The sequence below is a fragment of the Melanotaenia boesemani genome, chromosome 21 (genome assembly GCF_017639745.1).
Source record: "Melanotaenia boesemani isolate fMelBoe1 chromosome 21, fMelBoe1.pri, whole genome shotgun sequence".
In the NCBI taxonomy this organism is placed as follows: domain Eukaryota; kingdom Metazoa; phylum Chordata; class Actinopteri; order Atheriniformes; family Melanotaeniidae; genus Melanotaenia; species Melanotaenia boesemani.
The window spans coordinates 16,920,326-16,941,010 of NC_055702.1; the positions used below are offsets into that span (position 1 = coordinate 16,920,326).

Consider the following 20,685-nt stretch of genomic DNA (forward strand, 5'->3'; position numbering starts at 1 on the left):
ACAATAACTTAAAGTAATCATTTTCTGTTCATTCAATCATTTCGTTGTGTACTTCTAACCCAATTCTATCTAAGAGGTAAGAACAAGATCATTTTTCAATATGTCCTAATATGTAAGAAGAGATGTTATTTTTTACATGACTGTGCATGTTACCTTTACCTTTACCTTTAACAATCCAAGATGGTGACAAGAGGTCAATCACCATTCATCTCTCTTATCATGGATATCAAGCCTGTCCATCAAACTCCACCCCAATGACTACCTGGGGATACTTCACATTGCTTCATCTAACTCACTCCAGAATTTATGCTTCTCTTCAAACACACATCCTACCTGTGGGACATAGCCACTTTAAACACAGAACATCACATCTTCAAATTTTAGTTTGAGGTTCAGGTTCATCATTATATCCAACACTCACCTCCAGAACATTCCTAACTAACTCCTCCTTCAAGATAAGTCATACCCAGTTTCTCCTCCCATCAATACCACAATAGAACAACTTAAATCCTAGTCCAAAGCTTTTAGCTGTGCTATCTTTCTATCTCTGCTATCTCTAGCTCCTCCTCCTCTTGGGCCTGCAGGTTTTAGATGTTCCTCGACTGCAACACACCTGATTCAAATAAAATGGTTCTCCCAACAGTTATCAAGTTCTGCACAAGGCTTTTAATGACCCATAGGTTGAAGACAGAAGTGTTGCAGCAATGAAAACATCTAAAATCTGCAGGACACTGGCCCCAGAGGTCTGGATTTGGTGATCACTGCTCTAGCTTTTCCTTCCGTAGTCCCAACTGTCAGACCTAAATTTATACTCGCGTGGCGTCTTCGTAAGGTCAGTTACAGTGTCACCGCTGTATGTCCGCTTAGGTCTGTGGAGGCCTGACGTGCAACTCTTCCTGACCCGACGTGCACCCCTGCTTGCAGCACAGTTACGTGAAAGTACTCCCTTGCGATTGGTCGGTTTGTGATTATGTGTTTCTGGAGCTTCTTGCTGAATTTGATTACTGCAGAAGAGAAACTGCAACACCGTAACCCTACGCTTGAGTGCGAGAGCACATTTCACCAGCGCCAGCTACACCCACCCTAACGTATATAGATGCTGTGCGAGTATAAATCCAGCTTTAACTTTTGTTTTTCTCTCTATGCTTAAGAACACACCTGTCTCCTCTCCTACTTTGACCCGCATTAGCTCAATTTCCAGAGTCACCCTGTAGGTTGTTACTCTCGACCAGTCCAGTGTGGAAAACATTGATCTGATTTGTATAGTTGATTGGGCAAAGGTTTTACATCGGAAGTCCTTCCAAACACAACTTGGGACTGACACAAGGAGAACACTGGCTTGTAACCCCCTTGGGGCTGCATTTGACAACCACCTGACAAATAAATCTTCAAAATGGTTGTCCCTCTATCATGTGCAATTTTGGCTAAAACATTTATAAACTGAGACAAAAATTATAATCCAGCATTAGCGAAAGCACAGGTGTTACCCATAACAACAACAACATGCACACACCAATCAGTTACACCAATAATGAATTTATCCCCACTGTTCCAACAGACACACATTTTCATTTTAATTGTTTACATCTGGCAGTGAAACAATATTAAAGTCAATGAAGGGGTGGTAATTATGATGCAATATTAGTCATCTTCATAAGCACTTTTCATTTTCTGTGATCTCCGAGCCTCCACTCCCTTCCTCTGTTAATGATTAGAACTCGCCAGTAAGGCTCCTAGGCTGTTTGTGTTCGTCCACACACACACGCACACACATTTTCAAGAGCTGAGCCAGACGTCTTATAAAGGTATCATTAAATTGAAAACACACGAATGGAAAGTGGTGTTTGCTCTTTGATTTTACTTTCTACTCTGAGCTGAAATATTGTGTGAGTCGTGTGTATGCATGTGTGCAGTACATAAGACTAAAAACGAGCAGCACATGAGGAGAAGACAAAAGCTTTTTACTGTTTTCTTAGACATGTACTAATCAAACTTCATCTGAGGAGAACACACACTGCTAATACCACAGACTTTACCTTGAACTTTAAAATAATTGAGCCTGGTGCTTATTGATATTGCCCCGCTTGACTTCACAGTGTATGGTCACCAGAGAGACAAAGCCAGACAAAGGCGATCAAACAAATCGTCAAAAAGCAGCTTCACTGTCACAATATGAATCCCTCAGTGGCCCTCAATAAGACAAAGCCAATTTAATGAGCTATTGACAATCCCAGCCTTGATGTGAAATAAGGACATGTCAAAACACACACACACACTAGTGACAGCATCTAGACATATTTTCCAGGCCTGGAAAGGGCTAAATATACAAATCATAAAATAACATGTATTTTTTTTCATCTATCAGTTCAGCCTATAGAAAAAAAAAAGAAAAAAAAAAACTAAACTAAACCCTAACTTTATAGCTCAGCCCTGACCCTCACCCTCTCTTTCTTTAAAAGTGACAAACCCACCCTTTAGGTCTTCACACAAGTGGCTGAAGAGAACACCAAAAGTGACACTCAGAAGAGACGCTGAGATTCAAAGAAAAGCTCTCAGCCGCTGAGGAGACACAGAGAGAGCCGCAGAATTAAACACCCAGATGGACATTTTGACACGGAGCTTTAAACTTACTGTCAACAGTGGAATCTAACGCTCAACAGTGGAATCTACAATGAACAAACACAGACCACACAGACTAAACACAGACACACACTAGTCCCAAACACTCTAAGAAATGACCAGCCACCACAGACGTAGTGTATGCTACTGTCTTCATCTATCTGCACAGTTTTAAATGACCTGTTCTATACTGTTATTTAAAATAATCTGCACACATATGCAGTTGGCGCATTTGAGTTTTTTTTTTTTTTTTGCATTAAACCACCATAAGTCACTATCACTAACAGTGTGGCCGTGGTTTAAATATTTTCATGGGGTGTTTCATCTCATCTACTATAGTGATATGTTTCACACATCGTTGTTCCCAGTGTTGTAGTAACACTCTAACCATATCTGAAAAAACATTCCTCTTATGGCTGTATGCGGCTGTGGTACGCCGTATAAATAAATCAGTTATGCAAAATTTTCCATAAGTTCTGCAGAGAAAATAGTTTTACAATGGCAGTCTAAACTGATGCCTATGCATGCTGTCACCACTTTTTGTTCCCTTAGAACCGCATATGAGGAATACGCCTCCCTCTCTAGCCCCTCTCACTTTCATTGCCCCATTTTCTGTCATTTTCTAGGTGATGTCATTCCTAAAGAGAGACTGCTTAGTTACATTAAGTGGAGTTTATTGAGGAATCTGCCACAGTATTTTGGCAAACAATGAAATTAAACAGAGTGGCCTGCAAAAGCCATTTCTAACACTTGCAGGCAATGTTTTTTGAAGGGCTAAAATTCTAATTGACTTGTGGATCGTAAATAATTCAGTGATGAAAGTGTTTTGTTCCTGAGGACATACATTTATATAAATTCATATTTTAAAAAAAAAGCAGTGCTTGTACAGGAAAATTTACTTCACAGTATTTAAATTAAACTTCAGCATCTCTGCTATGAGATGCGCTCAAGACACTTTTTCTATTTTTCTAAACTTCATGAACTTAAGTAATAAAACTCTTGCACTCTAACTGGTTCATTCATTGCCTAAGCTCATGTCTCCTATGTCACTGTTAGTTGTGAGTTTGGAGGGCCGAGCGGTGCATTTGGCCACCCTGGTGCAGGAGGCCGAGCAGCGGGTATTGGAGCTTCAGGCACAAGTGCGGAATGAGGGTCCTGCTGAACGGGAGGGATCAGACCAAGAGAGGCAGCTGAAGGCTTGGGAGTGGAGACTGCGACTCTTTCGGCGCATGCAGACAGGCTTTGAGCATGCTAGTAAGATTTCAAGATGATTTTTATATTTATACACATGCTGAGCAGCTGATGGAAGTTTGCTGCTCACATTGCTTCTGCTGTCCAGGAGTCATCTCTTCTTTTTACTTTTTATTCTGTTATTTTTTTCACAACTTAATACATATGTATGCCGGTATTCCTGTTTTAATATTTTCATGAATATATTATAACCCACTTAGCAGCAGGGTAGACTTCTATCCCATGTCAAAAAAAAATCCACCTCCCTTCTACCTGAACCACTACATAAAATCACATCTTCTCCTGCTTTATAATGTCAGTTGTATCATTTTTTAATAGAGATTGTGTGAACGTTGATGTAGATGCAGTTCAGTTTCTTTCCTAATTACACCTAATAAGCTTGCATGAGTGAGATTACCATCAGATAATGTAATGTGTAACACATTGTGGAAGACTTTAATCTGCTTCTTGCTGCCAGTTTGTCTCTTTGCTTATTGGCCTCCTTTTGTTTCCCCCACTGCCTCAGACCCTCCAGATGCTCCCAGTGTGGTTCGCCTGTCCGTCAGCAGCAGCGCCAGTCTACAGGTTGACTTCCAGGAACCTCTGTGTGTCAATTCAGCTGTGGTTACCAAGTACAAAGGTTAGCAGTTATTTGATATAGTGCAAACTGGTCAATATGACTACCTTTTATTTTTCTTGTATTGGCCAAATTATAGTCTTTAATGTTAGAAAATGCTATTTTTGCTTCTTGAATGAATCAGCATTATCTTGCATCTCTCTCTAATTATTAAACAATTGTTCTTGCTTGTGTTTGAAGTGAGTTGGAGCAGTGCGCCATCATTCAGTCCTTTGGTTGGTGAGATGATAGTGGAGGATACAACTCTGCTGCAGTTCAACATCACTGGACTACATTCTGTAAGTTTTGCTAGAATCTTTGGCTCCATCAAATGATTGACACTTTGAACTGTAGAATCAGAAATTATGGTGTCAGATTTCTGTTATAAAAGTTTAAGAAATAACACAGAGGGCTCCTCAGACAAAAATGTCCCGTATTTCATCAAAATATTTTTGGAAAGATCTTGTATTTATGCACATTTACTCTCTCCCTTTACAACTACACAACAAGCCACAAACAAAACAATTTCCACATGAATCTGGTCCAGCAGTGTTTCCTCTCAAGCCCAGATAAAGTAGAAGCAGTCACGCTTTATTTGGTAGTTTATGAATGACTAAAGAACACAAAAAAGCCACTAAGCTGTAGCTTCTCCATCTGTTCTTATTAACGGATAAAAAATATAGAGGTTACGCTCCCACATGAAGGCCCTCAATATTATTTACACACAAGCTTGAAGTGTTTTTCATGTGAGGCTTATTTATTTCATAAATGTACCTCCACACACATTGTAGTCACGATCAACCCCAAACAACGGCCTTGACAGACTTATAACCCTGTTTGAAACACACTTAGAAAACTCTTTAGTTGTTATTTGTTGCAGGTCTTTGCTCCTGGCAAAGCAGCAGTTGCAAGACATCTCCAAAATTATTTAAAAAAGAGCAGCTTGGTAGCCTGCCACCTGATTTATGTTTGGCATATTTAAGTGGGCATCTAGACAAATGGACGATTCGGTTGTTGTTTGTTATTATATGAGAGAAACCCCTTCCCCCCATGTAAGACCCCAGCCTGAGCTCACTCCTGTCACAAGACAGGGGTCAAGGCAGGGTCAGTAAGTGTTGGCGGCTGGTTTGATTGATTTGGCTGAGAAAGGAGAGACAGCAGCTTGCTGTCTGCAAACTAAACACAGAGCTTCTAGGTAGATACTATACCCACCACACACATATACAGATACCCTTAACTGCACACATATAAGGTTGTATGCATGTGTATAAACCACAAAACTGGGCTTAACTGTCAAATTTCCTGCCCTTCTAGGGGACATATTACTATGTGCAGGTGTCAGCCTACAACATGAAGGGTTGGGGGCCTCCAGAAGTTTCCATCCCAGCCTGTGCTGCACCTTCCAGTAAGTCCCAATTGTCATTAAATATGTTTGTTTCAATGCATGTCTAAATTTCACATAAAGCCTATCTATCTATCTATCTATCTATCTATCTATCTATCTATCTATCTATCTATCTATCTATCTATCTATCTATCTATCTATCTATCTATCTATCTATCTATCTATCTATCTATCTATCTATCTATCTATCTATCTATCTATCTGTCTGTCAATCTGTCTATCTGTCTATCTGTCTGTCTGTCTGTCTGTCTGTCTGTCTGTCTGTCCTTTCACCCATCCACCCATCATATAAAGCCTTTGAGGTTGGTCCACACCTTCTGGAAGAGTGTGAACACATAGTAGATACTATCATTGTGAGTATATTGGCACACTACTGGCACATCTGGGGAACATATGAGCATGTTTGTCCTGATCAGCACATAGTGTTTTTCAGCAAGTGTGTCTCCATTTTAAGAAACTAGGCTTTCCCCGCTCAATCTCCCTCACTTTTTTTCATAACCATCCCACCTCCCTCCCACTCTCAGAGCTAATTTCGATGTTGCGTGTTTGTGTTTTCCATTTGGGCCTACCACTGGAAATATTTGCATGTCTGTGCTGTAGCGCGAGGCGCGGCCTCAACAGTGGGGGCCTTATACCGGGCCATGGGCGCCCATTAAAGGGCCCGCTTGTCTCATCGGGACAGGCACCTTTCCGGGAATAGAGCTCACCGTGTTTCAGACCTGTGCAGCCTCTTGGGGGCTTTGAGGGGGGGGTTATCGCTGACACATCCTCACACAAGGCAGAAAGTGCTGAAGGGTTGTTTTCTGCAGAGCCAGTCATCTTTAAGAGGGAAAGGCAAACTGTGTGTTTATAATTTTAAATGTGTGTTTAGGGGTGTCTATGTGATTGTAATAGCAAATAAGAAAGTTTCAGAGTATTTTGTTTTTATAGTATAGCACACCACCAAAACAAGCCAAAAATGTTTGTTTTTTTCTTCTTGACCAGACTAACCATATCAGAATAGCCATAAATAGACTTCAACAGTGATGTTGCATTAGTTTAGTCTAGTCAAGATTGCCACTTTTTAGTATAATGAGAATGGTAACCCCACCAAAAATGATTTTAGGTATCTTTTACCTATCTAGCCCTCTATTCATTGTCTGTCACCCATCTGGGAATGAATCACAGGGGCAGTTGCCTCATTAGAGAACCCTGGAACTCCCTCTCCTTAGTCAACTCTTCCAGCTCGTCCATGGGGATACCGAGGCATTCCCAAGCCAGCCGAGAGATATAATCTCTTCAGTGAACCTTTGGTCTGTCCCAAGGAGGGCATTCAGAGGGCATCCAAACCAGATGCCCAAACCACCTCAAGTGCCTCTTTTGATGCAATAGAGCAGCGACCCATAAAAGTGAACCCAGCCACTCCTCTGAAAAAGAATCTCATTTTGGCTGCTTGTGATAGCAGTCTCCTTCTTTCACAACTCATGGCTATAGCTGTGGATTGAAATGTAAATGCAATGGCAAATTGACATTGTTGCCTTCTGGCTCAGCTCCCTCTTCATAGACTGGAATACTATATAAATATCTCAGTCTGCAAAGAGACATCAGTCTCTTGACAAAGACTGATACAAAATCCAAATAATCGCATAATTAGTTGTCATTAAGGAGCTTCAAAATGAGAAAATCTGCCAAAGGTCATTAGTGGGCTTTTAACAGACCTTGCATCATTCCAAGTACTAAATGGAGAAAAAAATATCTGATTGTGAATTGTTAAATAATCTATATTGCTCTATTTCATCATAAAGGGACATTTCAACTGAAATTTCATTGCAGAAAAACATGATATATAATAATAACCTTGTGGGAAGTTGTATCACTAAATTTAACAGTTTATCCAGTATCTGCCAAAAGATGTCTTGGGATAAAAGTATCTTTGTTTCATCTGTTATTTTAATTATGCTTAGTTCAGCTGAAGAAACGTATATTGGGATCATGTAAAGTTCTGTAAATCTTAGTAAGTATAAACAAATCCAATTTCTCTGATGTTTTCTTCTTCTCCCCCTCAGGTTGGAGAGACATTGATGGCCGTGCACCACGCCAGAGAGGCCAGAAGGAAGCACTTGACCAGCTACTTGGACAGATAAAAGAAGCTCATCGCAACTGTGTCTGCCATGGTATTTACAAAGTTTAGATCAATTCGAATGCTATGTTTACACAAAAATTGAACGGTAATATAAAATTCTTAAACTATTTGGATAGTTGACTCCAAGGTAGTATTTCAAAATGAAATCTGTTGAGTGTGAGTGCTGTTCCCACTGAACTATAAAAGAGCACAGGTTAGTAGGTGTTTAAAATAACATCTTGAATACAAATGACCCTAACCTTAATATCAAATTTAATACATGTATCAGGTGAAGTAAAGTGTGGTAGTATGAACCTCTGACATTTACCGGAGCTTCTGTCATTTTCACCACACTCTCCACACATAACTGTATTTTATCCACTCTTGCAGCCATGCTTCAGAAACATTATTTGGGTAAATAAACACAGCAACGGACGGTTCAATTCACAGGTGCAGCATGTTTTGCTAATTGCTGTGTTTCATTTCACCTTGACAGACACTTTACAATCTGAGGCATGACAAGTACTTCAGGGGCCATGCACACTAAGATGGCAGACCACCTCCCCTCTGTCTCAGCAACCCCCCACTCCCTTCGGAGTCTTTCCATGACTCAGCCCTTCCTCTGCTGAATACCTCTCTCTCTGTGACAAAATGCAGATCAGCGTCTCTCGCACTCAAGCTGTTTATATCCCCAAACACTGCCGGCTGTAAGCGGGTCCCAAAAGTGTCAAAACCTGTCCACACTGACTCCTTCACATGACGGCAAACTGCAGTTAGCATTGGCTGAGTTGTCTTTTTTCTTTCATACCCAAACACACTCACCCACTTACTATTGTCCACTGTGACCAGACCATATTTGCAATAGGGCGAGATGCAATATAATAGTCAGTATTGAGTGGCTCTTGCTTCGTCAGACGGGGACTGATTGAGCTTGAGAGTTCAGGCACGGTAGTCAAGGTGGCGTGTCCCGGGGTCATGTTTGTTATTCCTGTAACAGACAAGTCTTGGGCTGGAGTCTGGAGAGGGCATAAATTAACACTGACTACTGCTCCCTCCCTCTCGCAACCCCCTGCAGCCCGCCAGTCGTCCTGTCTACTGTCCACACATATACACTTGCACATAAAGATAGACAGGCTCACACACAGATACACATGTACATGAACAGACACAAATATTTCAAGCACTCACTTTCAACTCTGACTCCCCCACGTGTCTATGTACACCCCCCCATCGCAGTCCGGCTTATGGCCCACACCGACTTCTCCCTCTTGTCCAAACACTATTAATTAAACTGTGAAAGAGGCCTTGACTAGCACAGGCTCCCCAGCAGTCGGACTTACTTGTCTGTCTTACTCAGTGTCAAACAGGGACTGAGGCCAGGAGGACTGGAGCTGAACAGAGCTGCGAGTTGGAGGGAAATTTGGGGAGGTGAGAGGGGCCGAAGGGTGCTGTTTTTTCTTGTTACTCCACCTAGACTCGTCCACCTGAAGAGAAAATTAGTTCTTTTTGAGCCCCTGAATGCGGAGATTTATTGACTTTAAGTGGCCTGGGGCAGGGGAAAGATCACCTGGGAGTCTATGCCGGGTTTTGGGACTCAGTGTTTTTAATGAGTTGGGAGGTGCATTATCTCACCAACAAAAACCCACACAAACACATACATACATATATACACACACCTCCCTCTTCTACCTTCAACCCCCTCTTGGCCCACTAAAAATAAACATGTCCCCACAGACTTAACTGACCTCACTGTCAGTGAGTGGCAAAGGGTTAAGACACATACAGACATACACACACAAATTACTACAGCTCCTTGGCACCATGCATAGAGCTCAAGGCATGCTGTGCTCCAGAAGCTATAGCCTGTGCAGGTAAACACACACACAAAAATACATATACACACAGTTAGTGCTCCCCTGAGACTTGAGAGCTAGTGGTTCCCTCTAGGCCAATAGTCTTCTGTTTGCATACAGCGCAACTGTCAAATGGTACCGCACCGCTGGAGAGCACGAAAATGTCAAAAAACATTCAACCATGTTGTTGGACCTGTCAGGTTTGTTGTCAGTAAGTAACAGCCTGTCACTGGAAAAGATATTTCTGGAGTTGGTCAGGACAGAAGTATCTATTGGTTTAGCAGGAAAATTGGACAGTCAATCAGAGTAATGACACAAGGATCCTTAGACCCCTAATTTTTAACATAAAGACCATCTTTCAAGTAATCAAACTCAAGTCTGTTTAAATGGCAGCAACAGAATCGTTTTTCTTTTCACACAGAGCAGTGCAAAGCCCCAACACAAGGCAGGAAGCACTCGGTATCCAAAAGCCTGCGACACCTCTTTCAACCCACCAGCAAATTCGTCAAAAGTTTGAAGAGGTGGGTAAACATTGATCAATCACGTGTAAGAGAGCTTAAAGTTTATGATTCTGATTTAGGCTGTTAGTATTTGTGGCCACTTGGTATTTAATTATGTGGATCAAAATCTCTGTAACAATTCTGCCTGTGTTTCCCTTCCCAGAGGTCTCTATCTGACATCCATATTCTACAGAGATGACAATGTGTTGGTGACTCCAGAGGATCAGATTCCTATTGTGGAGATTGAGGATTCTTACTCCAGCTCACTCATGCAGGACTTCCTCTGGTTCACTAAGGTAGACAGAAAAACAGAAATGGAAAAAAGATGATTAACAAAAAAATGTGTCAGATCCTCCCTTTGTTAAAATATAATATTGAAATTTTGAGCAAATTATCTCTCCACAACTAAGGACCAATGCTACCAGAGAGCTTGAGAACTGATGTTGTCAGTTCTTTATTTTAAATACCTTTATATATTATAGATTTTTTTCATGTTTGAATCCTATCCCTGCAACAGGTGTCATACTTGTGGGAGGACATTTCTTGGCTCCAGCAGTGCCTCAGCCCCTCCCAGTCATCTTGTTCATGTACTCTGCAGACTCGTCTCAAGATGCTGCAGGCTGTTTCCCAGCTACAGGTAGTAAAACTGTTTTGTAATGAAGCTGAGGTACCAATCATCTCATGATCTGAGTCTGGAAAAATTCTTTTCACTACCGTCACTCTGTGGTTATTTTGTGATGGCTTTTCATTAGGGAATTCTGGGAACCCAGGACCTTGGCCAGGTATATTTTGAGCCAATAAAAGACAAGCATGGTAATGCCCTGCTGGTGCTCCTGAAGGACATGAGCACCTGTCCCAACCTGGATGGGGTACGGTGGACACAGCTTTGTAAACTGCAGCTCCAGCGCAAGTCCATATCGTCCCCTGAGGAGCCCACTGCGTTGGACATGCTCCTCATCACACTCCACGTGAGTCCTAGAAGAATATACTAGCAGCAAAGTCAGTTCAGTTCTGCAAAATTGTATTTTTTTACTTTTAGTTTGGAGACAGACTGCTTGCTGTCAGCAGTGCTTGTTGCCTAGACCGGCTCATTCTTTGCATTTTTTTGTTACCCACGTCTTTGGCAAGATTTGAAGGCGTAATGTAAGAGACATCGTCAACAAAAAATGATCCTAAACATTTAATCATTGGGATTTGTTGTCATGTTTTGAAAACTCTCATTCACAGAAAACCAACCCTGACATAACAAACATGAAGCTTTGTGGCTGAAACAAAGGAACTGTAAATTGAAATGTGCTTCCAATTACATGTGCTGCTTGTGTAGGCGCTCTTTATTTAGACAAACATTAATCATCATGATGCTGCTCTTCTATTCCTCACCCTCTTTGTGTGGACACTCACTTTCCATTCAAATTGATTAAAAATACCAATTTTGAGGTCAGACCTTGGATAGCTGCAGGCCTAGCATGAATGTTAATCATCTCAAAAGCTCTTTACTTTAATACTTTAAAGTAATGAAACTGACAATAAGAACATTTCAACTTCAACATGCTGGATTTTATGATGATAATCATCTAACAGTACCTGCTGTTATTTAATGTTATATAACTAATGTTATGTGGCCATTTTGTTCACAGAAACCATAATGTGGAACTAAACCACAAGTTGATTTTGTCTATATAGTCCAGTAAACCTGATACTATTGTTGCAATGCAGTTTGGTCTCCAGTGTGCACTGGTTTGGCCTTGTGGTTCTAAAACAATAGTGAAGACTCTTCTGTCAAAACCACAGTTCACTGAAATATTTGTTTTGTGGCAAGTTATGGACAAATTGTTTGATGAAATACATAAAAATGTGCTGATGGGATATTTCCAACCCCGACTTCCACTTTAAACATGTTAGAATGCTTTAAACAAAAAGGCCTCAAGACCCAACTGACCTAACTAACATGAAAACAACTTAATTTAACTGAGTGTAACCCATTATTCCATTGTCTTACTTAGTTTCTGTTCACCTGCTGTTCCCAGGAGAAACTGGCATATCACAGACGTAGCAGGAAGCTTTTATCTCCAGGCTTATATCTGGGCTACCTAAAGCTGTGTACTTCAGTGGAGCAGATAAGAGCGCTGGTACCCCAGAAACTCCCCAATGTCCTCTGTCACACCAAAATTCGGGACAACAGTAACGTGTCCAGGTGAGGTTTATATGTCATTTAATGTGGCTGCTTGCAGCACAGATAATCATGTAGTGCAGTAGTGTGAAATTCTATGAACCAGTATGTGGTTGATTTGCCAGCATTGTGTTATAATATTATGAGCCAGACACCTCACTAAAGTGGAAAATCTGAAGTTATCTGGAACATTTTTAGGGAGGAGTGGCAGTGGCTGCAGGCCCTCAGCTCCCTGGAGGAGTCTTTGGAAATGGACCATGACGTGCAGAGTGCTCCCCATCGCCTCCTACATGACCTGCGCTGTGCCATCAAGGACCTGATGGCGCACATCAACGTCCCTGGCAATCAGGTGAAAATGACCCCAGCATCAAACTGAAATTTTGTGCCATCATCATGACTCAGTAAGCCTGGTTGTTGTCTAGTGAGTGAAAGTGCCATTTGTGTAGAGGGATTCATTTTGAGCAACGGCACCGAGCTCTTGAAATGATTCCAATGAATACTGACTCAGTTCTGGCTCCATTGCTTTATTCTAATGTTGCACAAAACAGCAAGAAAGGCAACACCGAATGGTGATCATTGGGTGATCATAATCATTGGTCCCTTTTCTGAAAAACATAAATAGCAGCAACACATACTCCCATCTAACATGAAATCCTAAATTCCAAAACATTCAGAGTGCTACAAAAAATGTGATGCAACACTGTGGTAAACATGCTGTGTTTGATGTTTAAATAAAGGCAAAGACTCACTGAGGACCATTTGTCTGTGTGTCTAGGCGCAGGATTTCCGTATATACAGCCAGGAAGTGTTGGAGTTTGGGGAGAAAGTATCCTTCTTGCTCCTCCTACCTCCTTCAGATGAAGTCTGCACAGCTCCTGGTCAGAACAACCCGTATTCCCCCCGCTCTGGCTTCCTCACCCTGCCCCTGCAGATCTTCGAACTGGGTCAGTGTATCAAATGTTCGGCATATTAAAATCACATACTGTATTACATACAGCAAGATAAACACCCGTCTCCAAATACAATTTATTTATAGGTTCCTGCATTCACCGGCCAAAGCATTTCCTTTTTCTTTTGCCTAACTTGATGCACTTTCTATTGCAGTGCACTTTAACGCCTATTGCCCCAGTTTCATCGGCCAGTACTGTAGAGTTTCGGCTTTGCTGGAGCTGGAATCCCTCATGTCTCAGCAGGCACTGAGAGAGGCCTTTTCTGAAGGAGAGCTCCTCGATGCTAAGAAGAAACACCAACAGGTTCAGGAACACATGCAGGTATGATTACAGATTGCACCCATTAAGCATGCACAGAGAAATAAAAACAGCTGCTGTATTTTGCTATAGAGCAACATCTGCTCAGATCAAAATTAACTTAGTGTTAGTGAGATAAAATATCATGACTGTACAACAGCAAATGGAGGAGGTGTGGCGGGATGCAAGGTGGATTATGGATGCCCTGCAGTATGCCCGCTACAAGCAGCCAACAGGAGGAATCTCCATAAGCTGGATAATTGACTTCTCCAAGGAGGTGATGCCAGACAAACCTCCCTCCACCTCCTCTCAGCCAGACTTCATGCCCTCTCCCATGCCTTCACCAGAACCCTGCCGCAAAAACTCAGGTCAGACACACTTGTGGTGATTTAGACTCTTTAATAAGTGTAGAACTTCATGTACTGGAATACTCAAACTCTCTTTTTCATCACATCCATTAGATTTTCCTGGTCTATCAGATGAGGAGGGTTCCTCTGAAGTCTTCCTCACCACCGACAGTGACTATGACTCAAGTCGGGCACAAAGTCCCCGTGAGCTGGACCTGTTACCCCCCTCACCTCTTTCCTCCACTGCACCCTTGGAGCCCCGTAGTTTCCTGCGTAGTGATGGGAGCGGCCCTGGAGGAGGAATATGTCTCAGTGGAGGTGGACGTGGAGCTCTGCGGGATTCTACGCCAGACGTCCTCCAGGCCTCCGAGCCGCAGCTGAGCAGGGAGGGCGATAGGTGTGGAGGTGGGGGAGGGGTTCGGTGTGGAGGAGAAAGACGAAGGGGAGCCCCAGAGCTGTTTGACAGTGACTTCATCCTCCCTAGTAGGCAGATCGAACTATTGCACATCACAGAGAAGAGACAGGCTTTCTGTGTGAGAACCAGCAGTCTGGAGTTCCCCTCCACCAAGTCATCCCACCACCAGCCTTACTCCTACCACACCACTTGCTCATCCCCCTCCACTTCACCCCAGCAAAGATGGCACAGGCCCTCTTCAGTGGACCGCTGCTGTTCTAGTGAGCGCTGCCAACCCCAGCTTCCACCAGCACGCACGTTATCAGAGGACAGCGGCACCCAGAGACTCTCCTCACCATCATCCGCTGTGTTCAGGAAAGGCTGTCATGCCACGCTCACAGTGTACCCACAGTATCGCACAGGCCTGCCAAAAGAGACCAGCGTTAAGGTATTGATGCACAGTCATTTGATGCATTCCAAACTGCTGCTATGTCCCATGCTGGTAAGAGCTAAAAAAATGTTTGTTCTTTTGCATTTTAGCTTTGTGTAACTCCAGGCACAACAGCGCGGGAGATGGTCCAACTGGTGGTGCAGGAGATGAATGTTGTGTCGCGGCGCATGCTGGGTAGCAGCAGAAATGGTGATGAACAGGAGCGATGTGTATACTACAGTCCTGAGCAGGTCAAGCACTTTGGCCTTGTACTAGTTGTGGACAACAGAGAAAAGTGGTTACAGGACGACTTCTGTCCCCTAGAACTCCAAAACCCCTGGCTGAGGGGAAAACTCTGCGTTCGCATTAAGGAGTATTCACCACTAGCGCTCAAATACAGCCGAGCCACCACAGTGTGACATTTCTGAGAGTGGAAAGGAGATGCTTTAGACTCTTTGGATGAATGTGTGCAGAGATTAAGGAGCGCAGTTTTGTTTTGCCATTGTGGTGATTTTGTCCTCGGCTGCAGCTATAACATATTTCTATATTTACTGATGAGTTTTTTTTTTTTTTTGTGAGATCCTCCGAGAATCTGTTTCCATGAAATGTGTTCTCCAATACGTTGAATCCTTTTTTATGAATGTTACCCCCCCATATGGACACCAAATGAGCAACAACAAAGTAGAACAAAAGAGAAAACTTCTTTTTGCACTGTCAGACATGATTTAGCAAAAGATAATGATACTACGCAAGGTTAACAGAGCTTCTCTCTGACTTTTTTTGCGATTGACGTCAGGTTGTGTTGCCAAAATGACTTGGGCAACACCACCATCTTTCCAAACCACACACAGAAAGGGCTTTTCTAATGAGCTCCCTTAGGGTGTCACCCCCAAAGAGCTATCAGATTCTGCCAGTTAGTCCCCATGTTTCCAGGAATTGGGCTCTGGACTTTGCCCAGAAGACAGAAAGGTGAGAGAAGCACAGAGGTGACTAGTGTCCCCACTTGGGGATACAATTGACCTGACAATTCGGCCCTAAAGCCCGTCACTCAGCTGCTTTTGGCCACTATGCTGTCTGGTACCAAGCAGTTAAGCAAGGAAGAGAAAGCATTGGCATGAATTCTGTGGTGCTTTTTTGCAGCAACAAGTTCTCTGTATAGTAGACTCAGTCGTAGCATAGCTGACTAACATGATCATGTCATGCAGCTACGAGCAGCTAATTTGGGTTTTCAGAACAGAGAAGAAACAAGCAATACTTTCTACTTTCTGTTTTGTTTTTTTTTTAATTGATGGGAAAAGCATGTAAACCTTCCAGAATTGTGCTGAGTACATTTAAAGTACTATAGTCATATTGTGCAAAAAGTTAACCAGTTAAGTGTTTTTGTTGTGATTTGTTCAGTAACACTCCCTACATGCTTTAGAAGATTGTGCCCTTCAGATTTGTGCAGTTTCCCCAAACTGATCCTAATGTAAAAGGCATGTGTGAAGTTGTTAAGAGGTTTGGCATTTCTAAGCAAATCGCACTTAAAGACATATCTCCAGCTCCCTCTTAAACAGCTCCAAAGTAATGTGTATGGACTTCTGAGAAGTTACTGAGTCCAGAGGGGCTGGAATATCTGTTTTTATGTAAATCCAGCAACCAGAAAAGTGATGTTTATGTGACAAAGTCAAAGGCACAAGGTTTTTTTTTTTTTTTCTTTTTTTTTTTTTTTCCTTTTTGGGGGGGTGGGGGGGTGGGGGGGGGGGGGGGGGGGGGTAAAATAAAGAACGTCTCACGTGTCCTCAGAATAATCTTCATAAACCCTTCTATATAATAAACCATCTCGATTGATGGTTTAACATTATCTATGGGAATCATTCTAGGTTGTCTTCCATGCAATAAACAACAGTTTCAAGATTTCTGTGCAGGAAGACTTCAGGTCCACCCAGGTCCATTTACAATTGTACAATTGTATTTATATATATATATATATATATATATATATATATATATATATATATATATATATATATATATATATATATATTTATTTTTTTCTTTTTTTTTTTTCTTTTCAGAAATTCCAGATAACGAACAGGACAAAGATCCATGCCATTATAGGAAAACGTTTCTTCTTAAATGTGTCCACTGTCTTAGATATAAAATTATACAGAAGCCCTATTGATTTCTGGCAAATTTTGCAAGGCAATGAATGTGTAGCCAGAAGTAAACAGTGACTGGCGTAGTGGCAAGTTGACCCCAATCCACTGAATAAGATTTTTGTTAGTATAACAAAATAAAATTAATTTGAGAGAACAAAACTCACTTCTGCAAAGAAAAGTAAAACGTACAAAATAACGTTCATTTGTGGCATTGAGTAAACTATGGTGCTTTATTGATACCATACAGTTGCTCACAACACTGTTAATCAAAAGTAATAGCATCATGGAAGAGTTACTCTCTATATTTTTTCCCAACTGGAACGACCAGACCAGGAGAACGTCCTGACTGTAGAGAGAGAAGAACATGATCACAAAGTTTAAATGCAAATAAACTTTGTTGACGCCTGCCTGTATCAGCACAATCTCACAAGATCTGGCAACACGAAACCTCACAGCAAAATACACAATGCTTAATAAAACCTTGGTACACATGGATTTTCAATTTTTACTCAATTCAATTATCCCACTTACCTCTATAACTACAATTATAAAATTTACTTTTATATATCCACTCAACATTCACAATGCTTTAAGAAGCACGACTGAACTTTGGTAGATTTTCTCAGTGAGGTGACTCCTAATGACGCCTGACCTGTACTGTGAGCTGTCTCCATCAAGTACAAGTCAGTTTAATGACTCTTTATGCCTTATGTGCATTATGGTTTCACCATGGAGAGTTTAGAAAGCAGAGCAGGAAGGTCATATAATAAAATTTGACCCGATGGAGATACAGATATTATTGGACAAGGCAAATAAAAATATTGCTGAGCTTCAGCAAAGAAATCCAAACGCCACCAGAATGACTTCAATATGGAAGAATACTTGCTAAACAGTAAATGTAGTTGGCAAAACGATAAGAACACCAGATGAGGTTAAGAGGTGGTGACACAATTTACAACAAAGTTCCAAAACCTATTCCTTATAATAAAACCTCTGCAAATAAGGGGGTGGGAACAGGAACAGGAAATGCTTCTGACCAAACTGGTGCAGCTCACTTACTGTTAGAAAGCAGATGACTAGAATACCGGGGATGACGCACTAAAGATGATTGCAGAGCAACTTATGTGACTAAACAATAGTTATAATTGATAAAATAAGTTTCGGTCAAATGCATATTGATCAAATAAATGTGCCTCCTGTGTCACCTTTTATGACGCACGAGTTGCGCTAATGGGGGCGCATTGCATAGCACACTCAGCAGCTGGTGAGGGCTGTATCTGGGCTGACGAGTTCTTTATTGCCCTTAAGAGAGGATTCGAAGATTGGGTACAGGTGGGAGTGAGGGCTTACGTTGCCAGCAGACCCAGACCAGAGCAGCAACAGCACCATTCTGCATATCACAGCATTTAACACACGCCTCCTCGTGCGGCCATTTCTGTGTAAAGTTAATGCCTGCCTTTCAAACGTGCTAAATATAGACATAAAATTAGCCAGTGCAAGCAGTTTCAGGTTTGGTAAATCACATTGTGTTTGCTTCGTTGAGCTATTTGTATCCCCCCATATTTTACACTTTCTGGCATAGATGCCCATATTACGTATTCATCAAGGGCAGATGCAAATTCTTGTTTATATTGCCTGACTTTTTATTTCACACAAACCTTTTTTTCTCTCAAATGTATTCTCAGCAGCTAATGAGCTTTCCGGTGATGATCAGCAGCCCAGACAATGTTAATTTGAACCACTGTTGTCAGCACACTTACTCTGTTGCTAAGTAACTCCTCAAGACTTTTTTAAGCACTCAAGCTTTTTTGATAGAACATAATGACATATCAGGAATCTTGTTGGATGAAATTAAGAAGGCCGTCTTCAGCTTTGCCTCGCAGGTGTGAGCTGTTACATCTCTGTGTTTTGAGTGCCAGAGAGGAGCAGCATACTCAGTTATGGTAAAGAGTAAATGGACTTTATTGATACTGCATAGCTCTAGTTGACCACTTGGAGCACATTAATTGTCTTGCCCAATACAGTTTGGAGAAGCCAGGAATCAATTTTGGCCATGATAACCATGCAATGAAGGTCAGATATTATGACAGCTCTAATTAGAATGTAACCTATTTGAAATAAAATAGAAATAATTTGTGTAATTTCTTTTTTTGTCCTCACTCTCTCTTCATTTGATTACTAGTCCTCCACAGCCTGTACTGCTGTTTCATCTCTCCCCCACTGTCTAAAGCTGAAAAACTTAGATTGAATGATGTGCTTACAAACAGCTACAATTATTCTGGTCTTTACTTTTACATATTACCTATAAATAACTGTGAGATGACTGGAAAATAAAAATGTGAATAATCATGACAACTCATTCAGTATGAAATATTTAGGGCTGCAGGACTTGTCAGTAAAAAGTGGTACTTCTAAAAATGTTTCCTTCCCAACCTGGTTGACTTTTGATTCTAAAATCTCTATAATGCACTTTGTTTTGTCCCTTGTCCTTACAGGGGCTTGGGGACTTTGACCCTCCAATGGTACCAAATCATTTGTAAGTGATGTATTGCAGCTAATTAGAGCAAAGGTTTGCTGAGAAAAAAGAGGAAGGTCTTCATGAAAGGAACATACCAAAAATGTGAAAGGCCAATACCTAACACAGTCATTTTAAAGTGGCACTACTAACAAACTTTGACAGATTTTCTCACTCTAAAGCCCTCTAACAAAGGCTAATTTGGGCATCCATTTACATGCTGTCTCTTCTCTGAGCGCTCTCCAGCCAGTAAAAGTCAGTTTGATGTTGACACTTGCTCTGTCCCTTTCTCCCTTTCTTTTCCTTGCTTCTTCTCATACTGAATCAAAGTCAGCCATGGTGTGCATTTAAAATGGCCAGTGTGTTAATACCCACTTGCTGCAGTGTTAAAAGAAAATGCTGCTGCCCCTGGCTGGAAAAAAAGGTTGTAAAGTGCAGCTTCTCAGCCTCGGGATGCTGCAGGGCAATGATGGCTCCAGGAATGTGCACAGTGAATGTCAGTATGGCATCAAAACCACTAAGAAACAGAGTTTTGAGGTCAAAAACTTATGCAGTATTGTTTTAAGTTGACCTTTTTTTATTTTCTTCAGTGAGTTTTTTTTCTCTCTTTAAAATTTCATTTGAATTTCTACACATAAAAGAGAGCCTCTTAACAACTTAAACATCCTTTTTACCCAGTTTTAAACATTGCCATTCGAAGTTGTTCCCAATTCTTTCAGTACTTACAACTTATATTAACAGAAACTTTATGTTAAAGAGTTGTTTGGTTTTTTAACTTTTTTTTTCTGCTTTAAAATGTCACCCAGGCTCAGCGAAATTAACCACTGGAAATAAAAAAATTAAATGTAGCACCAGAAAGGTCCCAAAGATGAATGAAGTTGGAGGACCTTGCCTCAGTTACCGTAGCATTCCAGGCTCACAGGATGCTGAACCTGTCACAGGGGAAGCTAACGGAGGTGTCTCTCAGTGTTTACAGAGTTTACTCTTCTTACACCTTCACAGATGTGTTTACCTGTAACTACTGTATAAAGATGTATTAAGATGTTAAAATAAGTTGTAATTGGATTTGCCGATGGCTTGAACTTCTGTGCTAGCACCTAGATGTCCTCCTTATTTA

At 41.4% G+C, this 20,685-nt stretch overlaps 1 protein-coding gene across 1 annotated transcript in view; it reads left to right on the forward strand.

Annotated features, from left to right (window-relative positions):
• Positions 1-16,603, forward strand: part of LOC121631943 (ankyrin repeat and fibronectin type-III domain-containing protein 1) — a 129,091-nt gene extending 112,488 nt beyond the window's left edge. The window contains exons 9-24 of the mRNA XM_041973046.1: positions 3,676-3,873; positions 4,376-4,489; positions 4,667-4,764; positions 5,780-5,870; positions 7,916-8,023; positions 10,246-10,345; positions 10,488-10,620; positions 10,842-10,961; positions 11,077-11,292; positions 12,352-12,518; positions 12,693-12,843; positions 13,270-13,438; positions 13,599-13,765; positions 13,902-14,109; positions 14,203-14,930; positions 15,023-16,603. Coding sequence (XP_041828980.1) covers positions 3,676-3,873; positions 4,376-4,489; positions 4,667-4,764; positions 5,780-5,870; positions 7,916-8,023; positions 10,246-10,345; positions 10,488-10,620; positions 10,842-10,961; positions 11,077-11,292; positions 12,352-12,518; positions 12,693-12,843; positions 13,270-13,438; positions 13,599-13,765; positions 13,902-14,109; positions 14,203-14,930; positions 15,023-15,331 — 3,077 coding nt within the window. The 3' untranslated portion in view covers positions 15,332-16,603. The remainder of the gene's footprint in view (positions 1-3,675; positions 3,874-4,375; positions 4,490-4,666; positions 4,765-5,779; positions 5,871-7,915; positions 8,024-10,245; positions 10,346-10,487; positions 10,621-10,841; positions 10,962-11,076; positions 11,293-12,351; positions 12,519-12,692; positions 12,844-13,269; positions 13,439-13,598; positions 13,766-13,901; positions 14,110-14,202; positions 14,931-15,022) is intronic.
• The last annotated feature ends 4,082 nt before the right edge of the window (positions 16,604-20,685 follow it).